Source organism: Copadichromis virginalis, linkage group LG5 (assembly GCF_057382275.1).
Source record: "Copadichromis virginalis isolate Kocher_CV1m ecotype Utaka linkage group LG5, C_Virginalis_male_GT1.1, whole genome shotgun sequence".
NCBI lineage: Eukaryota > Metazoa > Chordata > Actinopteri > Cichliformes > Cichlidae > Copadichromis > Copadichromis virginalis.
Genome location: NC_140622.1, coordinates 22,182,970 through 22,207,125, shown reverse-complemented (window position 1 = coordinate 22,207,125; position 24,156 = coordinate 22,182,970). Strand labels below are relative to the sequence as shown.

The following is a 24,156-nucleotide window of genomic DNA, read 5'->3' as shown; positions in this document are numbered from 1 at the left end:
TTGACATCTTATTTTCAGACTTTTGTTTTGTTTTTGTTTTGTGAACCGTAGCCGTCTGGTGCAATTGATGAAGTTGTTTGTGTTAAATTAGCCCGCGCGCCGCCTCTGACAGAATTTTAAATTGAACGTACCCAGAATGCGCCTCGGTTTGTCGACGTACGGCGTGCGGAGTTATTGAGCTCTCATAACACCGAGAGTGCTTGGTTGGAGGTCACTTATTACGTGTTTATTCGTTTGAAAGTGGACACTCTGGTGAGGTGACGGGGGGACTGAAATGGTGTTTTTGACGCTGTCTTGTTGGATCAGAAGCCGAGGACCCGACAGATACTGGAAGGTCCAGGAGGTCCTCAAGCATGCACGGGTACGTCTATTGCTATTTCCTGGAGTGATAGCTGCTAGAGCTCATTCATGATGTTTGTAGAAGCTGTGGTGTTTTGTTTATTGCATCCTCGTCGTGTTAAAGACTTGTAACAAGTGTTGTTGTCACGTCTCTGTCATTTCTTCCAACAGCACTTCAGAGGCAGGAAGAACCGCTGCTACAGCCTGGCCGTGCTGGCTGTCAGGAGGGCGTTCGTGTACGCCACCAAAGCTCGGAAACTTAAGAAGCGCAACATGAGGACGGTAAGAAGACCCAAATATTACTGCATGGCATTTGGATTTTTTTCCTGATAGTAGCAATCGTAGTCTAAGTAATAGACTTTTCAGCAGATTCTGGGTGCAAATATATTTAAAACAAACACTAATGATTGCTTTTTGCTTATCAAATGATTCCTGACTGGCGTCATGACCACCTAAAGGATCCCCAAGATAAATCAGGTGCACCACAAGATGTCTAAATTAAAGCATGTTGTTTAGATAACTGGTTATATTTTCTTTATTTTTTGGTCGGTTTAATCAAATACTTGATATTTTCACTCCATTAGTCCGCTATATAATAATTAAATAAAGCTTTGGGCTAGTTCCGCAGCAGTGTCTACATTACTAACAGGCCACTTCATTAGGGACACCTGTTCAACAGCTTGTTAACGCAAAATATTAGTAAGCCGATCACTTGACAGCAAACCAGTACATTCAGGTGTCTTGACATGGTGAAGATGACCAGCTCAGGTTCACACTGAACATCAGAATGGATGAAGGAGGGTGATTTCAGTGACTTTAAACATGTTGTGGCGTTTTGTGCCAGACAGGCTGGTCTGAATATTTCAGTTGAGCTGCTGGGATTTTCCAACACAACCATCTCTAGGGTTTACAGAAAAGGGTCCAAAAAAACCCAAGAGGAAACAATGCAGTGAGCGGCAGTTCTCTGTGTGAAAGTCCTTCGCCTGAGGTGATAGGAAGGCGAGATTAACTAAAATCACCTCGCATTACAATTAAGGGTTAGAGGATATCTAAATGAAGACGACCACAGGGGGTCCTGTCCACTAAGAGCAAGAAACAGACTATAATTTGCACAGGTTCAGCAAAATTTCACTGCAGAAGATCAAAAACACCTGGTCTGATGCATCTTGAATTCTGCCATGACATTTGGATGGTAGGGTCAGAATTTGGTGTGAACAACTTGGAAGCACTCCTTCCATGTCCACACATACACTGATAAACACAGTTCCACCCCCCATTTCAAGGATAAACCACCACTGTGCAATAACCCAAACTGTATATACATAACACTATTTATTTTTTTTACCAGATTGTATTTTTGTACACTTTATATTTTTTCCTGTAAATACTGCTCATATGCATATAGTGCTGCAGAAACTGTGCACCCCCCCCCCCCACCCCCCCCCAATGTATCTCATTGTACATCTGTATAATGACAATAAAGTCATTCTATTCTATTCTATTCTATTCTAAAACCTCAGTTCTGCTCCATGCTGCTGACTTACTTTGATTAAATTGGGAGAATTTGAAGTCAGGTCAGCACTTTGGGCTCTTTGTCCTGATCATCGAGCTGTTCCTGAGCAATTTTTGTAGTGTGTTGGGGGGTGTTCTCTGGCTGGGTGAGGCCACTGCTGTGCACTTCCCAGCAGAACTTTGCAGTATAACAGGATGTTGTTCACTTCCTCTCTTTGGATTTAATATTGCAGCTGATTGGTGTGTGTGTAAGATTAGAAATCAGTTTGCTTCAGTATAATTGATCCTGTGTGTTGTCCCCTTGATTCATCAGCTCTGGATCTCACGGATTGCTGCAGCAACACGAGAGCACGGCATGAAATATCCCGCCCTCATGCACAATCTGACTAAGGTTGGCTTTACTAGATAGTTTTGCAGCTCATGTATTTTTAAAAATTCTGTTGGCTCACTCTTCCTTTTTCTCACCATATAGAGCAGCGTCCAGCTCAACCGTCGCGTCATCAGTGATCTGGCCGTTACAGAGCCTCGGTCGTTCCTCTCACTTGCAAAACTGGCAAGGGCTCGGCAACAAGAAGGCTTCAGGGCAGCACTGGGTGACGGCAAAGAGCCTTCTGGTGTGCTCTCCCGTGTAGTTATGCTGCAGTAAAGGACTTGCCACAGTTATGGATAAATGATTGTTTTTTTGGGGGGGCGGGGGGGTTAAAGAACAGCGTTTATTTAAAAAAAAAATAAAAAAAAATTGAACTGACACAGACACCTCATTTTAGGATTTCATCAAAATGTGTTTCTTGTATGAGTCGTTTAAAGAATTGCATTTGTGTGTGGTGATTCATGATCGCTCGATCAGAGATCCGGCTTGAATTCGAGCTGTAACACAGGTTGTCTGTTTGGGGAAAAACAGGAATTTTACAGGCCGATCAAAAAGTAATCGGTTTTGTGACACTTCTGCTGGTCCTGTGCTTCTTGTTGGCTTTATATTTGAACAAGTCAATAAGGAGTCTCATGTTAACGAGCTTTCCACTGGTCTCTCGTAGAAATGATTTTTGGAGAGATTTTTAAAATAGTACCAACAGTGTATCATTCCTGAAGTAAACTTGCCTACAGCAGCACAGATCATTATGTGTGCAGTATTTTGACTCCTGAACTTCGAGATCAGTATCTCTGATTGTGTTCTTCATACGAACTTCATGTATAAAACCCGTAAATCCAACTTTCACTGGTATTTATCAATGGCTGCACAGAATCCCTGGCAGGAGGTAAACTTAAACTTCCTAAAACAGGAATGTGTTGCCAACATGTGGTGTCACCTCCTGATTACCTCCAGTGTCTTCACACATGGTCTTGTTATCATTTCCATAAACCTGTTTATCATATGCAACCTTGAGTTATGACTGAAAGTTTTTCTTTTTGTTTGTTTTTTAAGGTTGGCCTTTTTTTGTTTCTGTGTAAATATGTGTTTTACCACCTTTTGTGGGTCGGTTGTCCTCTAAATGTTTAGCTCATTAAACATTTTTGATATATATTCTGGTTTGCTGTCTTTCGTCAGATTTTTTTATTTTAAGGATTTTATTTACTTTTGTCCTGATCAACAATAAGCTGAACTCGGTTCTGCTCAATGTTTATTTTATCTTCTTACAACTTATTGGTGTGGGCCTGCACAGCAGCTTCTCATGTAGCCCCTTGGGAACATAAATTGCCCACTCTTGCTCTGGAGCATGAAGTTGTTGGAAAACAGAAGGTTAAAACTGAAGTGAGGAGATTGTTTTCAGTGCAGAGTGTTTCCTTTAAATTTTTAGATTTGAAGTTTAAGTAAATCAAAAATAGATTTGATATAGAAAACCTGGAAACAATCCTCTGACACTTCAATGACTTTCAAAAACAGAAACAGCCTGATGAAACCGGGGTAAACGTCCTTTCGAGTGAATTGTATGCTTTATGATCCTTCGGGGCTACCGTATCGAGTGTGGGCGGGGCTACGTCAATGACCTCTGCTGAGGACTACTACGTTGAGCGCCAATCAGAAGGAGAAGTACTTGTTCTGAGCCAATCCTGGCTGCGATTATTCAGCTAAACCTTGAGCTGTTTGGTGCGCATGCGCAGAAGCTTTCGGCGTGACACGCGTGTGGAGGAAGCGTAGTGACAGACCTGCGGCTGCTATCCTCTGTCCAACAGAACCGGTTTAACGGTGCTTTATTTGTTCTCGGCGAAATGTCGTGGCTGTTCGGCCTGAACAAGGGACAGCCGGAGGTGCCTCCCGGTTTACCGGCACAGCCTCCACCGCCGCCACCTCCGCCGGCCGGGGGCTCCAGCGGCGGTGGAGATAAACCCAAGGACAAATGGAGCAACTTCGATCCCACCGGGCTGGAGCGGGCTGCTCAGGCGGCTAAGGAGCTCGACATGTCCCGTAAGTATTCAAGGGCTTCGGGTGGGTCTCCTTAGAGGAGGTGTGTACAGATTATACAAACACGGCTGCTGTTGGAGAGCAGAGCTGCACCAGCATCTGCTGCTCTCTGGCTCACGGTGATGGTGGTGGTCGCCTCAGTGTAGCTGAAGAGGCCCTCACCGACATCCAGCACCGGTATAAATACTAAAGGTTTAACTCACGTGAAGTTAGGCTTACGGAACTGAGCTGCATCCACCTTCATCCAGAGAGAGAACAGAGTTCAAAGGTCACGGACGTTGCAGTCCGGCTCAGAACATCCAGACCTCACCCTCTAACACACACACACGTGTGCAACGATGCAACACATACTATTATTTGATTATTGATAATGATTTCATTCATTCATTCATTCATTCAGGGCTGTTGTTTGGTAGTTAAGACTCAAAGGTGGATACAGTCAGTCACAGGGATCAGCAAAGACAGCAGGCCTCACAAACATAACGCTTTGAAGCAACTACATGCATCTTCATCTGTGTGTGTGCGTGTGTGTGCGTGTGTGTGCGTGTGTGTGCGTGTGTGTGTAGGACATGCCAAAGAAGCTCTGGAGCTTGCTCGAATGCAGGAGAATACCACTCAGCTGGAACACCAGAGTAAGATGAAGGTACAGTGAATACCTTTACTCACTATGTACTTCAAAAAAATGTGTTCATCACACAAATGTTAAACCAAGAAGCAACACAACCAGAAGATAAGTCACACAAGTAAAAAAATGAAAAAGAAAATCTGTTAATAAAAATAAAAGCAGAGCAGTGGATCACTCTGCATCTGCAGCAGGACACCGGGTACATCAGTCCGTTTCTATCAGCTTGATAATTCCTAGGTATTATAGACCTGCATTAGATGAAGCCGCAGTAGCCGTATTTTTCAGAAGTGGTCTTTATCAAAAGTTCTCCGGGCTTTCCAAAGCTCTGTCAGAGGCTGCTTTTTCACTCATTTTAAAATCAGTCCTTGTACAACTTGCCAAATAACTAATTTGAAGTTACTCACAGCTTACATGCATTAAATGGTATTTATTGTTTGCATCGTTGAGGTGATTCCTAAAGAGCTATTAGCTGAAAGCTTGGCATATTACAGCATGAGTCAATGGGTATGGAGAAGGTCAGGAGAGATTAACAACAGTGAATATATAACATGATGGAGGCTGTGCCATAGCATGCACACACTCTGTATGTTTGCATGTTACAGTGAATTACCGTACTGCACTTTTCCTAGCAAAATACAAAGAACTGTGTGATGTTGGCTTAAGACTTTTACACAGTACTGTATAAGAACTTGACTCAGATATTTACAAAGATGAGTAAGCACCACTGTAATGACCTTCCTGAGTATGTATAGGTGGAATAAGGCAGGGAGACCAGCACAGAGCAGGCATCAGAGATAGCAGGTGAGACCATAAAGATGAGATGTTTCAATGTGATGACTAGAAGAGTAGTCTCGAACTGGATCTGAAGTCATCTGATTGGGCGTTATAACAGCCGTGCTCTATTTAAGTAGGTATTCTTGCTCCTTTGATACTCGAGGACTTTGGTGGCATCTGTGTTCTGTGCTGCGATGAATTGTCGCTGTTCTCCAATGACCCAGTTGTGCTCTCACCTCACGCTTTAGGAATATGAAGCAGCAGTCGAACAGCTCAAAGGCGACCAGATACGCATCCAAGCTGAAGAGAGGAGGAAAACTCTCAATGAGGAGAGCAAGCAGCATCAAGCTGTAAGAGGGGAAAACATGAGCTTCTTTTCTTTTTCTTTAGAGGGAAGAGCACTGTGAGTATTACAGCAGTGAATTGTACCAAATTGTGTTTTTGTGGTTGTGTCCCATCAGCGAGCTCAATACCAAGACAAGCTGGCCAGGCAGCGATATGAGGACCAACTGAGGCAACAGGTGAGTTGTTAACCTCCAACTCCAGCTGTAACGTGCTGTGAAGTGGGATACAGTACTAAATGTCTTGTGCTTGTTTAATTAACAGCAAGCCATGAATGAAGAGAGCCTTCGCAAACAGGAGGAGTCTGTACAGAAGCAGGAGGCCATGAGGAAAGGTAAAGAAACGAGCGCGGTTATTGATGGGATGCTTTTAAATGTTTGACACGATGAGCTGAGGTTTATGTTTTTGTTTTTTCCTCTTTGTTGTTTAGCGACCATAGAGCACGAGATGGAGCTGAGACACAAGAATGAGCTGCTTCGTATTGAGGCAGAGTCCAAAGCTCGAGCCAAAGTTGAGAGGGAAAACGCCGATATAATCCGAGAGCAGATCCGCCTGAAGGCTGCAGAACACCGACAGACCGTTCTGGAGTCCATAAAGTAAATTGTTTTGCTCTGAGCTGTTTATAATGGTGTATCGCTGGTTTTTAAGGTCATGAATGATAATAATTGTTTTTTAATGCAGTTTCTTGTAAATGCATTTTCGCACCTGAGCTGCAGCCCTGAGCTTTTATAGAATTTACTCGACTGAGCTGTACGCGAGCACACAAATGTCTGACACGGCTGGATTGGGCATTAAATTGTCTTTAATATGTCAGCTTGTGTGTGTAAAGTCCAATTGTACTGATGTGAAAGGAGTTTAAATGAATTCACTGCTAGCGTGCGGCCGCCTGTATCACATCTGCAGACTGTATAAAAGATCGACTTATCTGTTTGACTCAGAAGACCCGGTCGCCATCTTTGTTTTTTGTTTTTAAAACAAGGACATTGTGCGTAACCTTGATAACCTGAGTAAATGTATTTATTTATTTTTTATATCTATCTATCGATCGATCGCAAAACTTCAGTACAGCTGGAAATCCCTTTGCAACCTGCTGGCTGTTAAAAGAATGCAGATTTAATGTCTTTTTCAAAGTTAGAAGCTGCGTCTGTCTTTTATACAGTCAACGTTCCTGCTTCCTGCACGCTCTACTCGAGTAGCACCCTCATCCAAACCAAACAGAGTATTTACAGTAGCGCAAATTTCACTGATGCTGACTTTGTCCTGCTGTGTGCTGATTGTGAGAGAAGCAAATTTTCCTCCATTTTCTGGAGTTCATGCATGAAAACAGCTTAAGTTCAGTAAATGTTTAACAGTGTCAACATGGGCACTGTGACAGACTCTTAAAGGTGTGCTCACAGTTAACACGTGTTTGCTTTCAGGACTGCAGGTGCTGTGTTTGGAGAAGGATTCAGGGCCTTTGTGTCAGACTGGGACAAAGTGACTGCCACGGTGAGACACTCTGCTCCCATTCAAGGGAGAATTTGTCACTGAAATTCCAATGAAAACAAACATGAATATGCCTAAGGAGTACACTAAAGCACAGTTAGTTATGCTGTGTTCAAGTAACATAAATCAAACATTAATGTTTCTGTCGAAGTCAGACAAACAGGATTTGTTTTGCTTCTTAGCAAGATGGCAAAACAGAGCAATACCTTTTTGTGTGTGTGTGCTTTGAAATGCTGCTGCAGCACGTGCATGGATAGAGCCTGGTCTGTGAATTATATGCCATGCCCCGAATACATAACAGTGGCAGTACACGTTACACCTTTTACAGTTTTACTACCGTTTATGTTCACTGCCAACATCTCTGGTGGTAAACTCATTCATGGGGCTGCTCCAACTTTCTGAGTTGGAAATCCAAGTTTAGGGGTTATTCCAGATGAAGATTTTGACTGGAAACTCGTAAATACAGATTTCTAATTTAATCTGGAACGCAGCATTAAAAGGCCCAACATGTATGCATTCACAGATGTGCTAAACATTTCAATTGACTGTGTCCTTTTACTCCGTTGTATATACATCAAAGCAAATACTGCTTTTATGACACCTGTGGGTTTTCAAACACTTCCATTCTCAGAAACTCTATCTTAAAGGTATTTTTTCAAATTGTTTTTGGCTATAACTATGAAGATCTTATATCCCAGATGTTACCTCAACTATAAATATTATCTTCTGGGGAAAAAAAAATGCTCTGCTTATCATTGCTCATAATGGAGTGTGAATTTAGTCTCCTGATCTATAATGGTTTCCTCTCTTCCCCAGGTGGCAGGGTTGACCCTCTTGGCTGTGGGAGTGTATTCAGCTCGAAATGCAACAGCAGTGGCCGGACGTTACATCGAGGCCAGGCTCGGAAAGCCGTCACTAGTCCGGGAAACTTCCCGATTCACTGTCGCAGAGGCAGTCAAGCATCCAGTCAAGGTAGCTAATGATGAATTCATAATTTTGCTATTTTTAAGCTGCAGAGTTTGTTGTACTTATAACTGCTTTGAAATTATTTAGACGACCAAGCGGCTGAAGAGTAAACCTCAGGATGCCCTGGAGGGAGTTGTGCTCAGTGTAAGTGGACATGTGGTATAAAAGTGCAAATCATTGCCGTTTTGTCTCAACTTGAAATAACAGCACTTTCCCATCTCTTAGCCTTCCCTGGAGGAGCGTGTGCGTGACATTGCCATAGCAACAAGAAACACAAGGCAGAACAACGGCCTGTACAGGAACATCCTCATGTACGGTCCTCCGGGGACGGGCAAAACGCTGTTCGCTAAGGTACGCCAGAGAGCTAAAGCATGCTCAGGTGTCCAAAAATATAAACCAGTGCTTTGTCTGACTGGAGGATTTCTGTGTATGTGGAGTAGAAGCTGGCAGTGCATTCTGGGATGGATTACGCCATTATGACCGGTGGTGATGTAGCACCAATGGGCCGCGATGGTGTCACCGCCATGCACAAAGTGTTTGATTGGGCCAACACGAGTCGACGAGGGTATGATGCTCAAAATATGTCACCTAACATATTTGTTATTATATTTGCACCAATATCACGAAGTGCACCAGATGTAGCAAAACATGTCCTTTCTGCCATGTTTCCAATCACAGGCTGCTGCTGTTTGTTGATGAAGCCGACGCATTCCTCCGCAAGAGGGCCACCGTAAGTCTGCGTTTATTTCATTACTCAAAAAACCTGCCGGTTACATAAGAAAGAAGCAACTGTTCATTGCCTTATTTTGTTTTTACAATAGGAGAAAATCAGTGAAGACCTCAGAGCCACTCTCAATGCCTTTTTATATCGCACTGGAGAACAGAGCAACAAGTAAGAATCTATTTCACATGTTTACAACTGAACTTTCTTAACCACTGTGATTTACTTCCTACCTTTTATTAAGCTGCTTGACTCTTGTGTTTTTGTGTGTGTGTTTTTATGCAGGTTTATGTTGGTGCTGGCCAGTAACCAGCCGGAGCAGTTTGACTGGGCCATAAATGACCGTATAGATGAAATAGTGAATTTTGCGCTGCCGGGTCTTGAGGAGCGGGAGAGGCTGGTGCGGTTATACTTTGACAAATATGTGCTGGAGCCGGCCACTGGAGGGAGACAGTGAGTACACAAGAATAGAGCTGTTAAAGTGGCAATAGACAAGTCTCCTAGTAGCATGTCGGTGATGAGAGAGAACAGAGCGTGAAAACGAAGCTGTCAGGTTACCTCACCTATTACAAACAGCAGAAATTATCTTCCTCCAAAGGGTGCCGTGGCTGTCTTATAGTTGGGGTTAGGAGCTTGATCATTCCGGAGAGGATCCGAGTAGAGCGGCTACTCCTCCACATTAAAAAGAGCCAGTTGAGCCATCTGATTCAGAGTAAGATGCCTTATACTGGAGGTGTTTCTAGCATGTCCACCAGTGTAGGAACACTATACTGTGTAACAGTGGAAATTTCCTTCATGGCCTTTTCATGGTCTTATTCTGCTTTGTGTTTACAGGAGGCTGAAGCTGGCGCAGTTTGACTACGGGAAAAAGTGCTCTGAGATAGCGAAGCGGACAGAGGGCATGTCTGGACGAGAGATCTCCAAGCTGGGTGTGGCCTGGCAGGTACGAATCATCATATTATCTTTGCCTCCATAGCTGAAACCTTGTCATACCACTGGAGAGTGTATCTTAATTTCAAAATGAAAATGTTGTTTTCCTTCAGGCGGCAGCATATTCCTCTGAAGACGGCGTCCTGACAGAGGCCATGATCGACGCTCGGGTCGACGATGCCGTCAAGCAGCACCTTCAGAAGATGGACTGGCTGCGAGGAGAGGAGGCGGCGAAGAGCCTTACACCCCCACCAGCTGGGGTGACGAGCAGCGGAGGAAAAATGGGTTTTAATCTGCCCCTCAGCGAGACGCCTCAGGCCCAGGAGGTGATCGCTCCTGTCCTTGAGATTAATGAAAAGCAAGCACCTATGAACCTCTCGGCAGAGGGCCAAAGTGCCGACCGAGCTGGACACAACAGCACAGCAGAGAGTTCAGGTCAACCTCCTGCCTCCACTGACGGCAAGATGAGAGAAGACTCTCCTCCTAAAGATGGAACTCCAGTTTGAGTTCATTTTTCCCAGTGGTGCTACCTGGATAGGAAAATTTTAGCTTTCTGCCTCTTTGACTAGAAAGTTTCAATCTAAAGGCCTGTTGGGATTGTCTTTACGACAGAAGATGAGTTTCTAGCGTTAACCAATTAACTACAAAATACAAATGATGGCTGAGACTCTTTCGGTCTTATGCATCATGTACACAATGTAAACATTTACTTTACATGGAAACCAGTCGCTGTGTCTGTAATTACACTATATAAATGTACTAATTAAAGTGTCTCTGTTGAAACAATGAAACTGATCCATGTTTTCATAAAAAGTAAAGATTGTTACTACAATTGATGATTTGTGGTGTTTCTCTCAGAAGCCAGAAGTCTGAAAGGCTAAGAAAGAGTCGTACTGTGACACCTCCAACCTTTAAGGCAGAGACTTTAGAACCACACAATGCATAACGAATAGAAGGGCAATGATAAGACGAGTGGGTAGTTGTGTTCGATAGGAATCCATCTGGGATTTCAGTATTTCACTATAATAACAGAGTTCCCGTTGAAGCTTCATATTCAAAGGAAAGTCGAGGGCATGAAGCTGTCCATGGTTTGGAAAAGGCTGCATGATTAAATGCCCTGTCACATTTTATGGGACCCTCTTATGTAGCGTGATGTGCAGGTTTGCATGAGTAAGAAATCAATCTGGCATTCCTGACAGGGAAAGTGAAGGTTGTTTTAGACAGATGGGGATATGTTTGACTGATTTAAAAAAAAAACAAACATCTGGTTAAATCTTTTGTAGTATCATGCTGGGAGAGCTGTTTGAGCTACTTGCATAAGACCTGGTTGACCAGAAAAGTGGCCCTGAGCTCCTAAGAATGGGCTTAGCTCACACAAGCTGACTCCTTACCTCTGCTTTATATATATGTATTTATATTTTTATTAGTAAGTAGCAAGCACAGAAAAACACTGACAGTTGCAGAGGCAGTGTATAGCAACCAGTGTACAGTACATGTGTGTATAAGTAAGGCTTCTTAACCCCTTAAATGTTTCCATATCACAGAAACAGAGAAAACAGGCTGAGAAATGGCAGATCTGCTTCTACAAGATTTCCCTGAGGAAGTGTGTGTGTGTGTGTGTTGTTTTTTTTGTTTTTTTTTTACATGCTGGTGGTTCTACTGGCTGCTAAAATATCATTATTACAACTGTTATTACATTCTGTTATATTTCAGTCAGAACTACAGTTTTATGTCAAGTGCTTCCATTAACTTGTGGCTCTATCTGCACCATGTTCCTGCTGGATTCCTTCGAGGGTTCAGGATGTGGACGCCTGAACATGTTCCTTATATTTCTGAATTTTGGCATCCATGGATGGAAACGATCACCTGGAGATAAAAAATAAATAAAATAATAATTAGGAGTTAACACATTAGGAGTTAGGAGTTAACACACACACAGTAAAAAAATTTCAAACTGATAACTTAAAATAAGAAGCCTGTTTATAAAATACATTAACTACATTCTTACACGGTTTTGCACATAGACGCAAATAGAAATTGGCGCCCTCACTGCTTTTGAAGCTCGCATTACCCGACAGGGAGAAAATTACAGAGGGGTAAAAACGAGTTCGCCGTGGCAGCAGGATTACAGCCACAGAGAGCCAACAGTAATAGAAGAAGAGCTGAGGTTCAGTGGGCTGCGTGGATGTTACCTCCCGCAGAAGCACGGGCGGTAACCAGTCATCATGGTTACGGTCAGCATGCAGCTGAATATCAGCTGGACCTTATTTTCTTTCAACTCTGTGGACTGTGGGCAGTCCTAACATTTTTGTAATATTTATATTTTCTTCCAAAACTCACAGAATAGTTGAAATACGACTATCACTATCCGCAGTGGCGGTCCTAGCCTGTTTGGCGCCCTGGGCGAACACTCTCTCTGCCCCCCCCCCCCCCCCCCAAACACACGTAAAACATATTAAGGATTGTACATTAACATAAAACTGTTGTCGGAACCATACTGAATTTCACCAGAGAAACACACACACATATATGAAGAGAGAGAGTATGCATAGTATGCAAACGGCTACCAAACAGCCATCATAATTCGTCATACAATGAAAACAGGACAAATCAACAATTGGCAATGACTAATTAATATTAAAATCTGCAACATATTGTTTGGAGTTTAGTCTGTTACTGTTACTATTTTTACCATTTCTTCTTGGAGCAACTGTAACCCACATAATAAAGGGATTAATAAAGTATTCTGACCTGCCATTATCCAATGACACATCTGCTTACCTGTATCTTTTGCTCGTTTCTCCTCCTCTTCCTTTCTCTTTTTTCTAAACTGAGCACCTGATGACTTTGAACTTTTCTTGTCCATCTTCCATTGGTTTTAATTTTGCACTCCAGTATGAACATAAGTCCCCCAACTCGAGGATCACATCACAACGTAACCTAACAGACCTACACCTTCCCTCTTTTATATTTTCACTGATGAGCAGGGGCGTGTCTAAAATGTGTTTGGCCCCCAATCTAACTGTTATTCTCACAGTTTAATTATTTTTTTAAAATCTTCATCCACGATTTATTCATCCATGTATCCATGTCATTATTTTTTATATCTACTGAAATCCTTTATCCTCCTTTTTTTCTAACTGAGCTCTTAGCCACCTGAGCCATTTAATTCTGTGATAGTGCATTTCAGTGGACTCGTAACCCTACCCTTAGGGCGAGGGATTAGGGTTAGGCCTCCAGTGTGGGCCGGGGCCCCCTGGAGGGCCGCAAAGGTACTGCAGGTGGGTCGCATTAATAACAGAAATCCAGTTTGAAATTACTCACATGTACAGTCACATTTATATATATGTATTTATTTATATGAAAAGTGAATTAAAACAGGTGATTAATCATTACATTGAGTGATTTTTTAAATGCAATTTTCAAGTAAATTTATGAGGCTCTCTGTTTGACTAGAGCGAAAATTTAAGATTAGGTGGGCCCTGTGAGATTTTCTGGTTTCAGTGGGTTGCAGTACTCTTAATTTTGGGAATGTGTGTATTATTTTATTTTATTTACCTACTTTTTTAAAGGTGGAGTTTTGGCTTCTTTAACATGAATTTCCCCAAATATCCCAACTTCTGTATTATCTCATATTACCACTGGATTAAAGAATAGTAGTTGGATGTACCCAAGTATGTTAACTTCAGTACTTTACTCAGGTACACCTTCATTGTACTTTATATGTTATGCTGCTCTCTACTTCACTATATTTTGGATGCAATGTTTGTACTCCATACCATTCATGTTTGAACTTTATTAGCTTTTGCAGATTTCTAATTATAAATATACCAGTATTTCTACAGATCCACCACTGGGAGTATCCTCACTGCCATGCTGAAGGACCTACACCTTCAGCATGTGGTGAAGACATGCCCACCCTTGCAAATAGTATACAACCCACTCTACCACCCGAGCCTCTCCATGTTCTGTTCTGATATTTTAATATATTTGCTTTAGTCAAACTGAATCAATAATTCAAATCTAAAGATCAGCCCATATTTTATATCCAATTCTGGTAATTTGTCCTCATCACTCATAAAACAGTCCTAACAGCGCTGTTAGTCATCTAATACCCATTTTGTAATTAAATAACTCAGCAGGAACTAAATACTGATAAAGTCAAAAAAAGGGTCATGAACGATTTCTTAGAGAGGCTTCGTTCTTTAGTAGATTCATATGTACATACAGGAAAAAAGAAATATCAGGCACTCTGAGCCGAGCTCGCAGTTTGAAAATAAGTACAATGCTTCAGTTCAAGAAAAAAAAAAAACTCAAAACAAAATACTGTGGCCAGAAATACAGCATCGAGTTTAAATATCAACACATATCTGAAACACACCCGATGAAAGCCTCAGAGGTCTAGGTTTGGTTATTCATTATTAATTAGCCCACCCACTTAAAACTTAATCCTAACTAAATCTACAAACACATGGTCGCACAGAAACAAGCATACACTTCAAATAATTCTCCTCCAGCATGTAAACACATGTACACCCTCCCAAATATTAAATAAATCTGGCATATATGCTTGAATTAATCATAGATCTAAGAAAAAAAACAAAAACATTCTGTGCCAAACAAAAATGAAAGTAACTGGAGGAGCTGTTGAATCTGGCCTGTGGGTGTTGTGGCTCTCCCTGAGGAGACATAGTTGAGTGATTTGACTGGACCTGTGATATTTGGAGGGATTAACCTTGGCCTGACCTTGATCTGGAGGAATGAAAGGCAGAGCAAGAGCAGCGAGTCCATCCTCTGCTTAGAGGAAAAACCCATTATCAACAATATGTCCAACAGCAGCCATTTGTTGGGTCCTGACCCAAAGCTATTTATGTGTGTCTGTGGTTGTGTAGGCACACAACCTGTATGCACTGAGTCATGGATGACTGAGGAGTATGATGCATGTGTGTCCATATACTTCTGTGTGATTGCTTCTGATCTCGGTCTGTGTTTATTGCAAATTGTTGCAGAGTCTTAGTAGAAGCAGACAGTGTGAAGGAAAGGCCTGTTGCTTTTGTCCTCAAACTCTTGTAGGAGCTCGTCGATTTCATTCTCCATGTCGTCGGTGTGCTGGATCTGCAGGGGTGCACAAGGGACAGCTATCAAAACACCACCTGTGCACGCACACGCCTCATTTCCACCACTCACAAAGATCGTTTAACCTTTCTTTAAGTGCCAACTGAAACAGTGTTGCACATTATTTACGTGTATATTTATTAGTAATTTGTTTAAAAAAAATAAAATAAAATTGTAAGAAAACGCCTCATCAAGAAGTTCTCAGATGCTGTCACTCACACATTGGCACAGCTCACAGATGAGGAAGGCGCCCAGTGTGGCTTCCTCGTGGTTATCCTGAATGTCTACATTGATTACATGCACGGGCTGCAGCGTCTCCTGCTCTCTGGAATTCAAATCTAGGAAACACATTAAAGACCAGGTAAAGGCAGGTAACAGTTGGAGAAGCAGCAAAGCGGTGGGTTTGTGAATGACTCCGAGTAATGTTACAAAACCTCACCCTCCACCACTTGGTCATAGACTCTCTCTTCACAGGTGATGACCAGGTCAAACTTGTCCTTGCAGTTCTGGAAGCGCTCTGGCTTTGATTTGATCCGCTTGTTGCGGTCCAGCATGTGCAGGATGCCGTTTTGTGTGTATCTGAAGAGCGAGGAGGGTCAAGGAATACACAGCACGAGGCAAGAAGGGGAAACCCCCCAAAACAAAACACTCAAAACAAAATAAAACTGATCAGAGCAACAGAGAGAGGATTTCAGTGTGCACCCAATTAGACTGAACTCACTGGTCCAAGCAGCATCTATATAAAGTGCATCTCGATCAAACTACACAAGGGGGCACGATGCACTTTTCAGTGACGTCTAGTTACATGAACTACATCGCCCTCTAGTGGTGCAGACTATTCACCAATGAGGGGTCAGAAAACAAGCTGAAAGGATGGATTTTCAGGAACATTGTTTACTTTTTTTTTTTTTAAACAGCATTAAATCCAGAGTTTTAATATTAACAAGCCACACTGGTACTGCCAGGCTGATGCAGACAATGTCACCATTGTTTGTTTTTTATTCTTTCAAAAAATTTGATTATAAACTATACAACCCACTCACTACAAATGGGAAGAGATTGTCTAAATAAATAAATAAAAGTAGTTGTTGTGCACTACATCAGTGAGATATCCATGCAAAACAGCAGAAAATACAGAAAAAAAAAATACAAGCACAGTGACTTAAGTTAATCATGTGTCACAGGGTAATTTTCTTATTTAGGAGAACAGATTTGTTACTTTACCTTAATGCAGGCTGGGAAAAAACACCTACAATACAGGACCAGCAGCAGCACAACAGTAAATGACACCTCAGAGAAAACTTGCCTGACCTTTGAACATGCAGGCCTCTACAACCAGATGAATTAAAGGCAGATTTCTGTTTTTAGCACATTTAAAAAAAACAAAAAGAAAGAAAGAAAATAAAAAAGTTGAACTAAAACAAAGGAAGGTTTAAATAGAAGGACCATGATTACTGGTTACTGATAGAAAATATGTGAACTTTATCATTAAAGTAAAAATAAATAAATAAAAGTCCTATGCATGCACAGTTAAAGTGCAGCCACTGAAGACTAACACACTTGTACTCTTTGTTGAACACCACTAATTATCTAATGTGTCTGAGTGCCTTGCATTAGCATAAACATCCCACATGCTAATGAGGAGAAACTGATAATCTTTAACTTACCTTGGGGCACTCAAGCCTACAGATTAAAACAACCTCTTAGATTCATGGCCCTTATGCACCCCCCTCCCCCCCTCTGGGGTTAGTGGGTGTCATCCACTTGGGCAAACTCAGCCTCTTTGCTAATAGTTCATATTCTGTCCTTATCAAGTTTTACAATTTTGATAACTGAGACAATACTTATTCTCTACGACTAACTACAAAAGGCGAGTTTGTGTTACTTCAACAGTACAAATACTCTAAAGTATTGTTAAAATGCAATAATTGCATTAATCATTACACAGTAACGCTAAGCAGCCTCATCAAATTCACAAAAAACTGGTGTTTGTGGGGTAAACCCCCCCCTGAAAACAAAACACCCTCAAACCTTTTAGTTAACAGAATTTAAAATAAAACTGAACCAGTTTTATTAACTTAAAAGCTAAAGTAAACTTAAAAAAGAAAAAAACAAAACAAAAAACGTATACACAGGCAGACTGAGTTTTGTCTTTGTCAGTTTGGTAAAAACCTGCCTGACGAGGCTTCGCTGCACATTTATTGAGACTCTGGATGTGAGTTAACCCTCCTCAAAGTGTTGGGTTTGCATTTTCACACCAACTCTGAACTTATTTAAATGTTGCCTAAAACAAATATTACAATAACTAAAAGACTGAAACTACTTGAACTAAACATGTTAAAAAATAAACAGAAACAAGCAAAAACAGGAAACTTCAGTGAGCCAAATTACACCAATTTCAAATAAAAACAAATAAAATCCTAGCTCTTACCAAAGCAAACTTACTGCTGCACCGCTGCTGTATTGCAAGGCGTTTCTCCACACCCTACATGTTAAAGATTTAAAAACAAACCTTTTTACCATCATGTTTTTTTTTCTTTTTAAATCCCTGCACGTGGTTTCATCTCCTTTCACTGCCCAGTGTCCAAAACAACTATCTAATCAAGACAGATACACGGCCCACGTTTACTTATCTGGCTCCTAGTATATGTGAGTGTAAGGATGTGTGTGATGTTGTGTGTGGGAAGGGGATACAGTTCCTTGTCCTTGCGGACCAAGTCGTTGTACATCTGTTCATATGTCGTTTTGAAGTCATACACATTTGGCTTATCCGGAGCAGGACCGGGTAGCTTCACATGAGACCCTGTCCCAAATGAACGCACATCAAATCCACGTTTGCTGCAGAGAGGAAAGGACAAGAGAGTGAATTATGAAACAACTTTGAGAAAATATTACGAAAGCACAAGGAAATAAGTCTTTCCACAGCAGTCACGTAACCTGTAAACCCAGCCCTGTAAACTGCCTCCTCACATATTTAGAATAAGACTTTATGAAACCCAAGACACCTCAAAATACCAATTTCCACCTCAGCTGACCATTTTAATTTAAAAAAAGGAAATTAAATATAAAAAAAAATAAAATAGGTGACAGTTTGTCACCCTGGTCTGCAGATCTTTTTAACCCAGCCTGTTTTTCTAATCCAGTGCAGTTAGTAAGAATATATCTAAAGAGGGCTGAAAGGCTCTTTTTGGTAGTGACATCTGATCGACACAACACAAAACTCCATAAAATGTGGTGGATGAGGCAGCTGACGGAGCCTGCCGTCGCTGTGAAACCTCCAGACGCTCCCTCTCGGAGGATTCCCTACAGGGGGCGCTCTTGTTAAAATGTGGGGGGAGAATACAACCCAACAACTTGGGCCTTGGTGTGACTTCTCTAAAAATCAGTTTGACAGCAGAATCTTAGTTAAGACCATTCTAGGCGACCCTAAACCTGTGAAACACGGTCAGAAAGCTAGTTTTAGTCGAGCTGCAGCCTCGGTGTGGCGCTCTGAGCTCGAAGTCCATTGTTAAAAAGCGTCGAGGCCTGACGGGCTGTCACCGCATCGACACGGCTCAGAAAGCCGCACAGATTTCGATCACTTTTTGGCCGCCTTCCTTCTCTCTTCTTCCAGCCGTCTCATCTTTACCTGAGGATATTGTGCGCTTCCATACTGCGGTTCTGGTTGCTCGAGCACACAACCGCTACACGCAGCGGGTGGCTCGGCATCGCGACTCTCCGGCTGAAACTAACCGATATGAACTCAAAACCTAACTGAGGCTGTTACTTTTATCTCTATGAGAGAAATAAAGAATAAAAAACCAGTTGTTTGGATCAACGAAAACGCTTTTCGAGTGTAGATACAGCGCGACAAGCTCGTCTTCTATAGAAGCAGGAAGTTAAAATGGCGGAGCGGCACCTTGCCCTGGATACGGCTTTAAGTGATGTCATGTTGAGGGCGGAGCTTCGCAGCTCTCAGCGCAGTGAGGCCACGTAACGTCAGTAAGGAAAACATGCCGGAAGAGCTCGGCCTTCTCTTTTCGCCACAGTAGAAGTGGCTAAAATCTCTCGTACCATTAAAATCTTCAGTAAGCAGACACAGTCAACGGGCTTTTAGCAGCAGGGCATACAAACACAGGGACCATTAATTCCACATTTCATGTCTTACAACGTTTACTTTGTATTTAATATGTTCGTACAGTGCTGTGTTTTGGCTGCTGTCTACGACATTGCAAGGCTATTTCCAAACTGTTTTAAGGCCATCACTCTACAGCAGGATAAATCATTCACAAGTGGAAAACATTGGAGAATGCCGCAAGTGTTCAGGGTGGACTTCCCAGCAAAATCAAAGTCCTACATTTCAAACTCAGATATGTCCAGTTAGAAAAAGACTGAACAAGTATGGGCTGCTTGGGAGCCGGGAAAAAATGGTCATGACTTAGGTTTGTAAAATTGTATCTGAACAAGCCACAATAATCCCAAACATAGCAGCAAATCTAAAATAGAATAGCTGAAAAAGAAATCTGTCTGCCTGTCTACACATGAAAGAATGAAACTTAATAGCTAATCTTTTTGTAATATTTAAGTCACCATCTTGTCTTTTTCTGTAGTTTTCATGCATTGTAATGTTTTGTGGGTCAATTTTATTTTTAATTTTTTTGGTTCTTGTTTTGTATGTGCACGCATACACACACACACACACACACACACACACACACACACACACACACACACACACACACACACACACACACAGAAAAAGAAGAAGAAGAAAAAGGACAGCTTCTCAATATTAAAAATGACCTCATAGTACTTTATTCACTGACAGCAGGACAGAAAGGTGGTTTAACTGAAGATGTTTGGCACAGTATTTGGAGATTGTACACCAGATTGTATTGCCCTTCAGAAAATGACAAACAAAGCAAAAACAGTGCTGTTGTGACTGACTCGAGTGGAGAAATGTGTTAACTGGTAAAGTTTCATTTTTCGGTGTCCCATTAAGGACACTTTTACCGACTGTCCATTTAGCAAAACTCTTGTTTCTCATGTACTCAGAGCCATTTCATTATTGGTATTGCTGTAGACATGCTGCCCGATTCAATCCCCAGACAGCCTTGACCAAACGTGACACAGTAAACTGCCGTATTTACAAACTGCAGATAACCAGTAGGCTAATTTTGGTTCAGTGCATCCTCGCGAGGTTCAGAAGGCATGTTATTAGCAGAGCCACAGTAGATTGTGCTTCAGTTAGGTCATAACAGGATGAGTGTGTCATACTGGAAAAACGGAAAACAGGACTACTATAGATATTAACTATGACTGCGAGATTTATGGAAACTTGTTTCAGCAGCTGAGAAAACTCTTTTTGCCACTGAAAAAACAAAATTTTGGGTTATTATCGCAAAAACTGACTCAAAATTGAGAAAATAACTTGAAATATTGATACATGGATTACAAAAAAACCCTCTGTTCATTTTCCCCCCAGGGGCAGAAACAAGTCTCCACAGAGATAACACATGACCGCGGAGCGCGTTCATGTGGGTCATTTTAGTGCATCAGTGATGTGAGTGAGCGCGGTAGGAGTACGTATGCTGTGCCGCGGGGCTCATGATGTTTTCCGTGATGTACGCCACCAGCAGGCAGATGATGACCAACATCACGCAGATAGCCCCGCCCACCGTTGTCATGGCGATCACAATGTCTTGCATCCCGGACGGCGGCAGCGTGAACTCCACGCAGTCCCGCTGCTCCGGCCTCTCGGCTGGCTCGGAGCGGCCCAGGTTGCGCAGACAGATGCGGTACGGGATGTTCTCGTGCAGCTCGGTGAGCAGAAAGTCCCTGCAGCCCGACCCAAGATGGACACCGGCGCACTCAAACTGAGTGTAGCTGCCATTCCACCAGCAGCTTACCTCGTAGCCCCCGCGTCTGTGGCGTCGACCCCTGAAAACAGAGTCTGATCGCGGAGTTTCCTCCTCTGTCGCATTCGTCCCAGGACTGCTGGCCTCTTTAGTCTTTGTGGATTCGGACTCGTGGGTCCACTGTAACAGTACGCTGCCGTTGTTGAGAATATTTGCCACCAGCCTCCCGAAAGACACCGCACTCCTGCATTCTCCCTTAGAGCACTTGTACCCAAACAGAGTTTGCCGAAAGCACAGCTGCCCCCCAATGCCTCCCTCGATCACTCTGTAGGCGCACACCGGCGATGGCACGTCCTCTGGGCTCCATCTCGGTGCCCTGCCAGGGCTGTCAGATATCACAGTATTATTATTATTATTATTATTATTATTACTATTGCCTCGACTTGTGTTGAACAAGGAGCTCTTCACGTGGCCTGTTACCTCTTCATGCTTTGATGGTGGCCTGCTCTGATCGCTGGGAGTCACGTTAGTCTGTTTCAGCCAATTTTGGGTCACATTATTTCTGTCTCTCACCTCTGATGAGGGCGTCGATAATGATGATGATGATAATGATGAGCTATTGAGCTGATGAGAGCCAGCTGTCTGGGGTAGCGTGCAGAGCAGCAGTGCCGATAAGGCGAGCAGGGATGGTCGCTGCGGGTTTGTCATCTCACCGAGCTCTCGTCGAGTTATTTCCTCTCACAGTGGATCAGATGGGCGATGGCTGAAATGTCTGCCATAAGATGCGATCCAATTCAGTGCACGCGAAGAAAATCCGCGTGAAACGGGATCCATGGGCGACAGAAATAACATTGAGTCATGCGCCCCGTGCAGTTGGTGAGAGATCCGAGGGTGACCTTGCAGGATGAAGTTAATGCACCAGAAACGGCGATAAAAGTGGCCTCAGTGCAGCTCGCTGCTCCCGGACAGTTGGAGTGGACCGGAGGAGCAGGCTCGTGCCATCAGATTGGATTTCTTCTTCCCGTCTGGCTTGACGTAAATGGCTTTGATGCCTGTTGTGTTAGAGTGCACGTGCAGGAGCGCGCCCCGCGGAGTGCTGGGCAGCGTGGGTGCGTGCACAAAATATTTCTTGTCATCAGTGCTCGGTTTGTGAGTCATCAGCCCACACAGCGCTTCAGGTAGCTGTCAAGTCACCTGTGCGGACTCCCGAAAACAGCACTGATGGAGGGATTGAAGTCTGCCCACCTGCGCTGAGTGTATCCTTTATGACTTATGGTCGGGTCGCTGGAAGAAAATGTGCCCAGTTACAACGTTACAGCATCGATGCTCTTTTCATGGCTTCAGCCTGGAAAATGGTCAGATTGTCTGAGATGAAGTCAAACTGAGTTCAAAGCCAGAGTGTTGTGACCCTGTGTAAAATTAAATAAAAACGGAAAGATTTGCAAACCTCACAAACCCATATTTTTTCCACAACAGAATAAAGAAAGCATATATTTGAAATGAAAGTATGTACACCTTTAAGAAAAAAATATCAGCTCATCTTTTTATTTGATGGTAGTAACACATATCAAAAAAGCAGAACAAAGCCACGTTTATCACTGTTTACATCCGCTCCTCTGCCTCTGTTAACAACAGCCTGGGAACATCTGGGAACTGAGGGGACCAGCTGTTCGAGTTTTGGGAGAGGAACGTTGTCCCATTCTTGTCTGATGCAGAAGTCAAGCTGCTCAGCAGTCCTGGCTCTTCTTTCTCATATATATATATATATTAGGGGTTCAACATTTTTAAATGTAATGTTGCTAAAACAACAAAATTATTAAAAAAATAAATAAATCTATCTGATCGAGAAATCACTCATCTTTGGAAAAGAGAGTTTATTACAGCGAAATGGCTCTTTCCAAAATAAAAGCTATACTATACGCTTCTTCTGGGCTATATTCTCAGCAGCATATTAAACATATCAGGTCCCCATAAGGAGAATCATGTGCTAACGGCTGTCTAAATGACTCGGGTAAAGTTTGTAGCATGTGTGCTTGTTGTTTTTGTCTGCTTCCACTTGTCTTTGAACTAGGATGATGTCGGCGTAAATGTGCAGTCATATTCGTTGTGTTCCCACTAGTTCTGTCAGCGTTACTGTTGTTAAAATGACTTTAACGCCATAACGCCGCAAATCACCGTTAACGTTATATGAAGTCATTCTTTTTTGAACAAAACTCAAAACAGAGGCTATTAATCTTTGAGTCATTTCTAAAGCCCCCCCACATGCGTACTACCCTTTAGGGCTAAGCCCCAGGTGTATCAAATGCCTGCCTCCGCCTCTGGTTCCCACCAGTTGAGCATTGCCTGGCACATCTGACATACTGTTTTACTTTTGTCCACGACGTGCTTACCATCAGGGTCATGCTTCACATGAAAACCAAGATAGTTCCAAACGCCAGATCTGAATGAGGGTGGGGGAGGTTCAATTTCGGGTAGCGTTGAGGAAGTTGCCATGTTGCAACGAGCTTAGCTTCTGTCTTGCTAGCTTGCGCTATGCTCAGTCGATCTGCACTCGACAGTGCAGCCTAGGCGGAGTAGTCGAACGCAGATCCACTGAGCGCTCAACACAGACAGCATCGTCAGAAGAAAAGTTGATAAAATAAATAAAACATTTTGTATTGTTCGATACATATGCACACCGAACCGAAAGCACTGTATCGAACGGTTCAATATGGATATGTGCACCTCTAATATATATTAGGGGTGCATAATTGCATATATTTGGTTCAAAATGAGCCAGATGTTTTCAGCTGGTGAAAGGTCTGGACTGCAGGCAGGCCCATCAGCACTCTGACACTTTTACTATGAAGCCATGCTGTCTCCCATCCAGACAGAAGATGCTGTCTGGATGCATATGTTGCTCCAAACCTGTATGTACCTTTCAGCACTGATGGTGCTTTTCCTGATGTGCATTAATGCCATTTCCTCTGGCACTAATCCACATCCAGACTATCACTGCAGGATTTTGAACTGACTCTTGATAACAAGCCCAAAGCTCTCACTCCTTTTGTTTTTTAGGCCAGATGATACAATGATAGAGTTTTAACCCAGATTTGTGGATTTCTCAACA

General features: G+C 42.7%; 4 protein-coding genes across 4 annotated transcripts; 2 read left to right on the top strand and 2 right to left on the bottom strand.

Annotated features, from left to right (window-relative positions):
* The first annotated feature begins 106 nt into the window (after nucleotides 1-106).
* Nucleotides 107-3,371, top strand: mrpl20 (mitochondrial ribosomal protein L20). Its single transcript, XM_085456721.1, has 4 exons — nucleotides 107-361; nucleotides 511-621; nucleotides 2,165-2,242; nucleotides 2,324-3,371. The coding sequence occupies exons 1-4, from the start codon at nucleotides 275-277 to the stop codon at nucleotides 2,495-2,497; spliced, it is 450 nt and encodes a 149-aa protein (XP_085312847.1). The 5' UTR covers nucleotides 107-274; the 3' UTR covers nucleotides 2,498-3,371.
* Nucleotides 3,372-3,945: 574 nt separating this feature from the next.
* Nucleotides 3,946-10,931, top strand: atad3 (ATPase family AAA domain containing 3). Its single transcript, XM_085456718.1, has 16 exons — nucleotides 3,946-4,255; nucleotides 4,819-4,895; nucleotides 5,900-6,001; nucleotides 6,113-6,172; nucleotides 6,258-6,327; nucleotides 6,424-6,589; nucleotides 7,412-7,481; nucleotides 8,295-8,450; nucleotides 8,532-8,588; nucleotides 8,670-8,795; nucleotides 8,885-9,009; nucleotides 9,123-9,174; nucleotides 9,266-9,336; nucleotides 9,451-9,618; nucleotides 10,000-10,108; nucleotides 10,209-10,931. Exons 1-16 carry the CDS (start codon nucleotides 4,060-4,062, stop codon nucleotides 10,599-10,601), a joined length of 1,998 nt encoding a protein of 665 aa, XP_085312844.1. The 5' UTR covers nucleotides 3,946-4,059; the 3' UTR covers nucleotides 10,602-10,931.
* Nucleotides 10,932-14,290: 3,359 nt separating this feature from the next.
* ssu72 (SSU72 homolog, RNA polymerase II CTD phosphatase) lies at nucleotides 14,291-19,142 on the bottom strand. Its single transcript, XM_085456717.1, has 5 exons — nucleotides 18,839-19,142; nucleotides 17,905-18,048; nucleotides 15,650-15,789; nucleotides 15,430-15,548; nucleotides 14,291-15,210 (listed from the first exon to the last, which is right to left on the bottom strand). The coding sequence occupies exons 1-5, from the start codon at nucleotides 18,916-18,918 to the stop codon at nucleotides 15,109-15,111; spliced, it is 585 nt and encodes a 194-aa protein (XP_085312843.1). The 5' UTR covers nucleotides 18,919-19,142; the 3' UTR covers nucleotides 14,291-15,108.
* Nucleotides 19,143-19,981: 839 nt separating this feature from the next.
* Nucleotides 19,982-21,595, bottom strand: fndc10 (fibronectin type III domain containing 10). Its single transcript, XM_085456716.1, has 2 exons — nucleotides 21,528-21,595; nucleotides 19,982-21,432 (listed from the first exon to the last, which is right to left on the bottom strand). The coding sequence occupies exons 1-2, from the start codon at nucleotides 21,533-21,535 to the stop codon at nucleotides 20,745-20,747; spliced, it is 696 nt and encodes a 231-aa protein (XP_085312842.1). The 5' UTR covers nucleotides 21,536-21,595; the 3' UTR covers nucleotides 19,982-20,744.
* Nucleotides 21,596-24,156: the final 2,561 nt, after the last annotated feature.

Bases quoted from the DNA above. Each gene is read 5' to 3' on its own strand.
- atad3 (XM_085456718.1), top strand. From the start codon at position 4,060: ATGTCGTGGCTGTTCGGCCTGAACAAGGGACAGCCGGAGGTGCCTCCC. The intron at 6,002-6,112 runs GTAAGAGGGGAA...GTGTCCCATCAG, and splicing joins AGAGCAAGCAGCATCAAGCT to CGAGCTCAATACCAAGACAA. The intron at 6,328-6,423 runs GTAAAGAAACGA...TTTGTTGTTTAG, and splicing joins GCAGGAGGCCATGAGGAAAG to CGACCATAGAGCACGAGATG.
- mrpl20 (XM_085456721.1), top strand. From the start codon at position 275: ATGGTGTTTTTGACGCTGTCTTGTTGGATCAGAAGCCGAGGACCCGAC. The intron at 362-510 runs GTACGTCTATTG...TTCTTCCAACAG, and splicing joins AGGTCCTCAAGCATGCACGG to CACTTCAGAGGCAGGAAGAA. The intron at 2,243-2,323 runs GTTGGCTTTACT...CTCACCATATAG, and splicing joins TCATGCACAATCTGACTAAG to AGCAGCGTCCAGCTCAACCG.
- ssu72 (XM_085456717.1), bottom strand. From the start codon at position 18,918: ATGCCGAGCCACCCGCTGCGTGTAGCGGTTGTGTGCTCGAGCAACCAG. The intron at 15,790-17,904 runs GTATCCCCTTCC...CTCGCTCTTCAG, and splicing joins GTCCGCAAGGACAAGGAACT to ATACACACAAAACGGCATCC. The intron at 15,211-15,429 runs GTGAGTGACAGC...GCACCCCTGCAG, and splicing joins TCTGTGAGCTGTGCCAATGT to ATCCAGCACACCGACGACAT.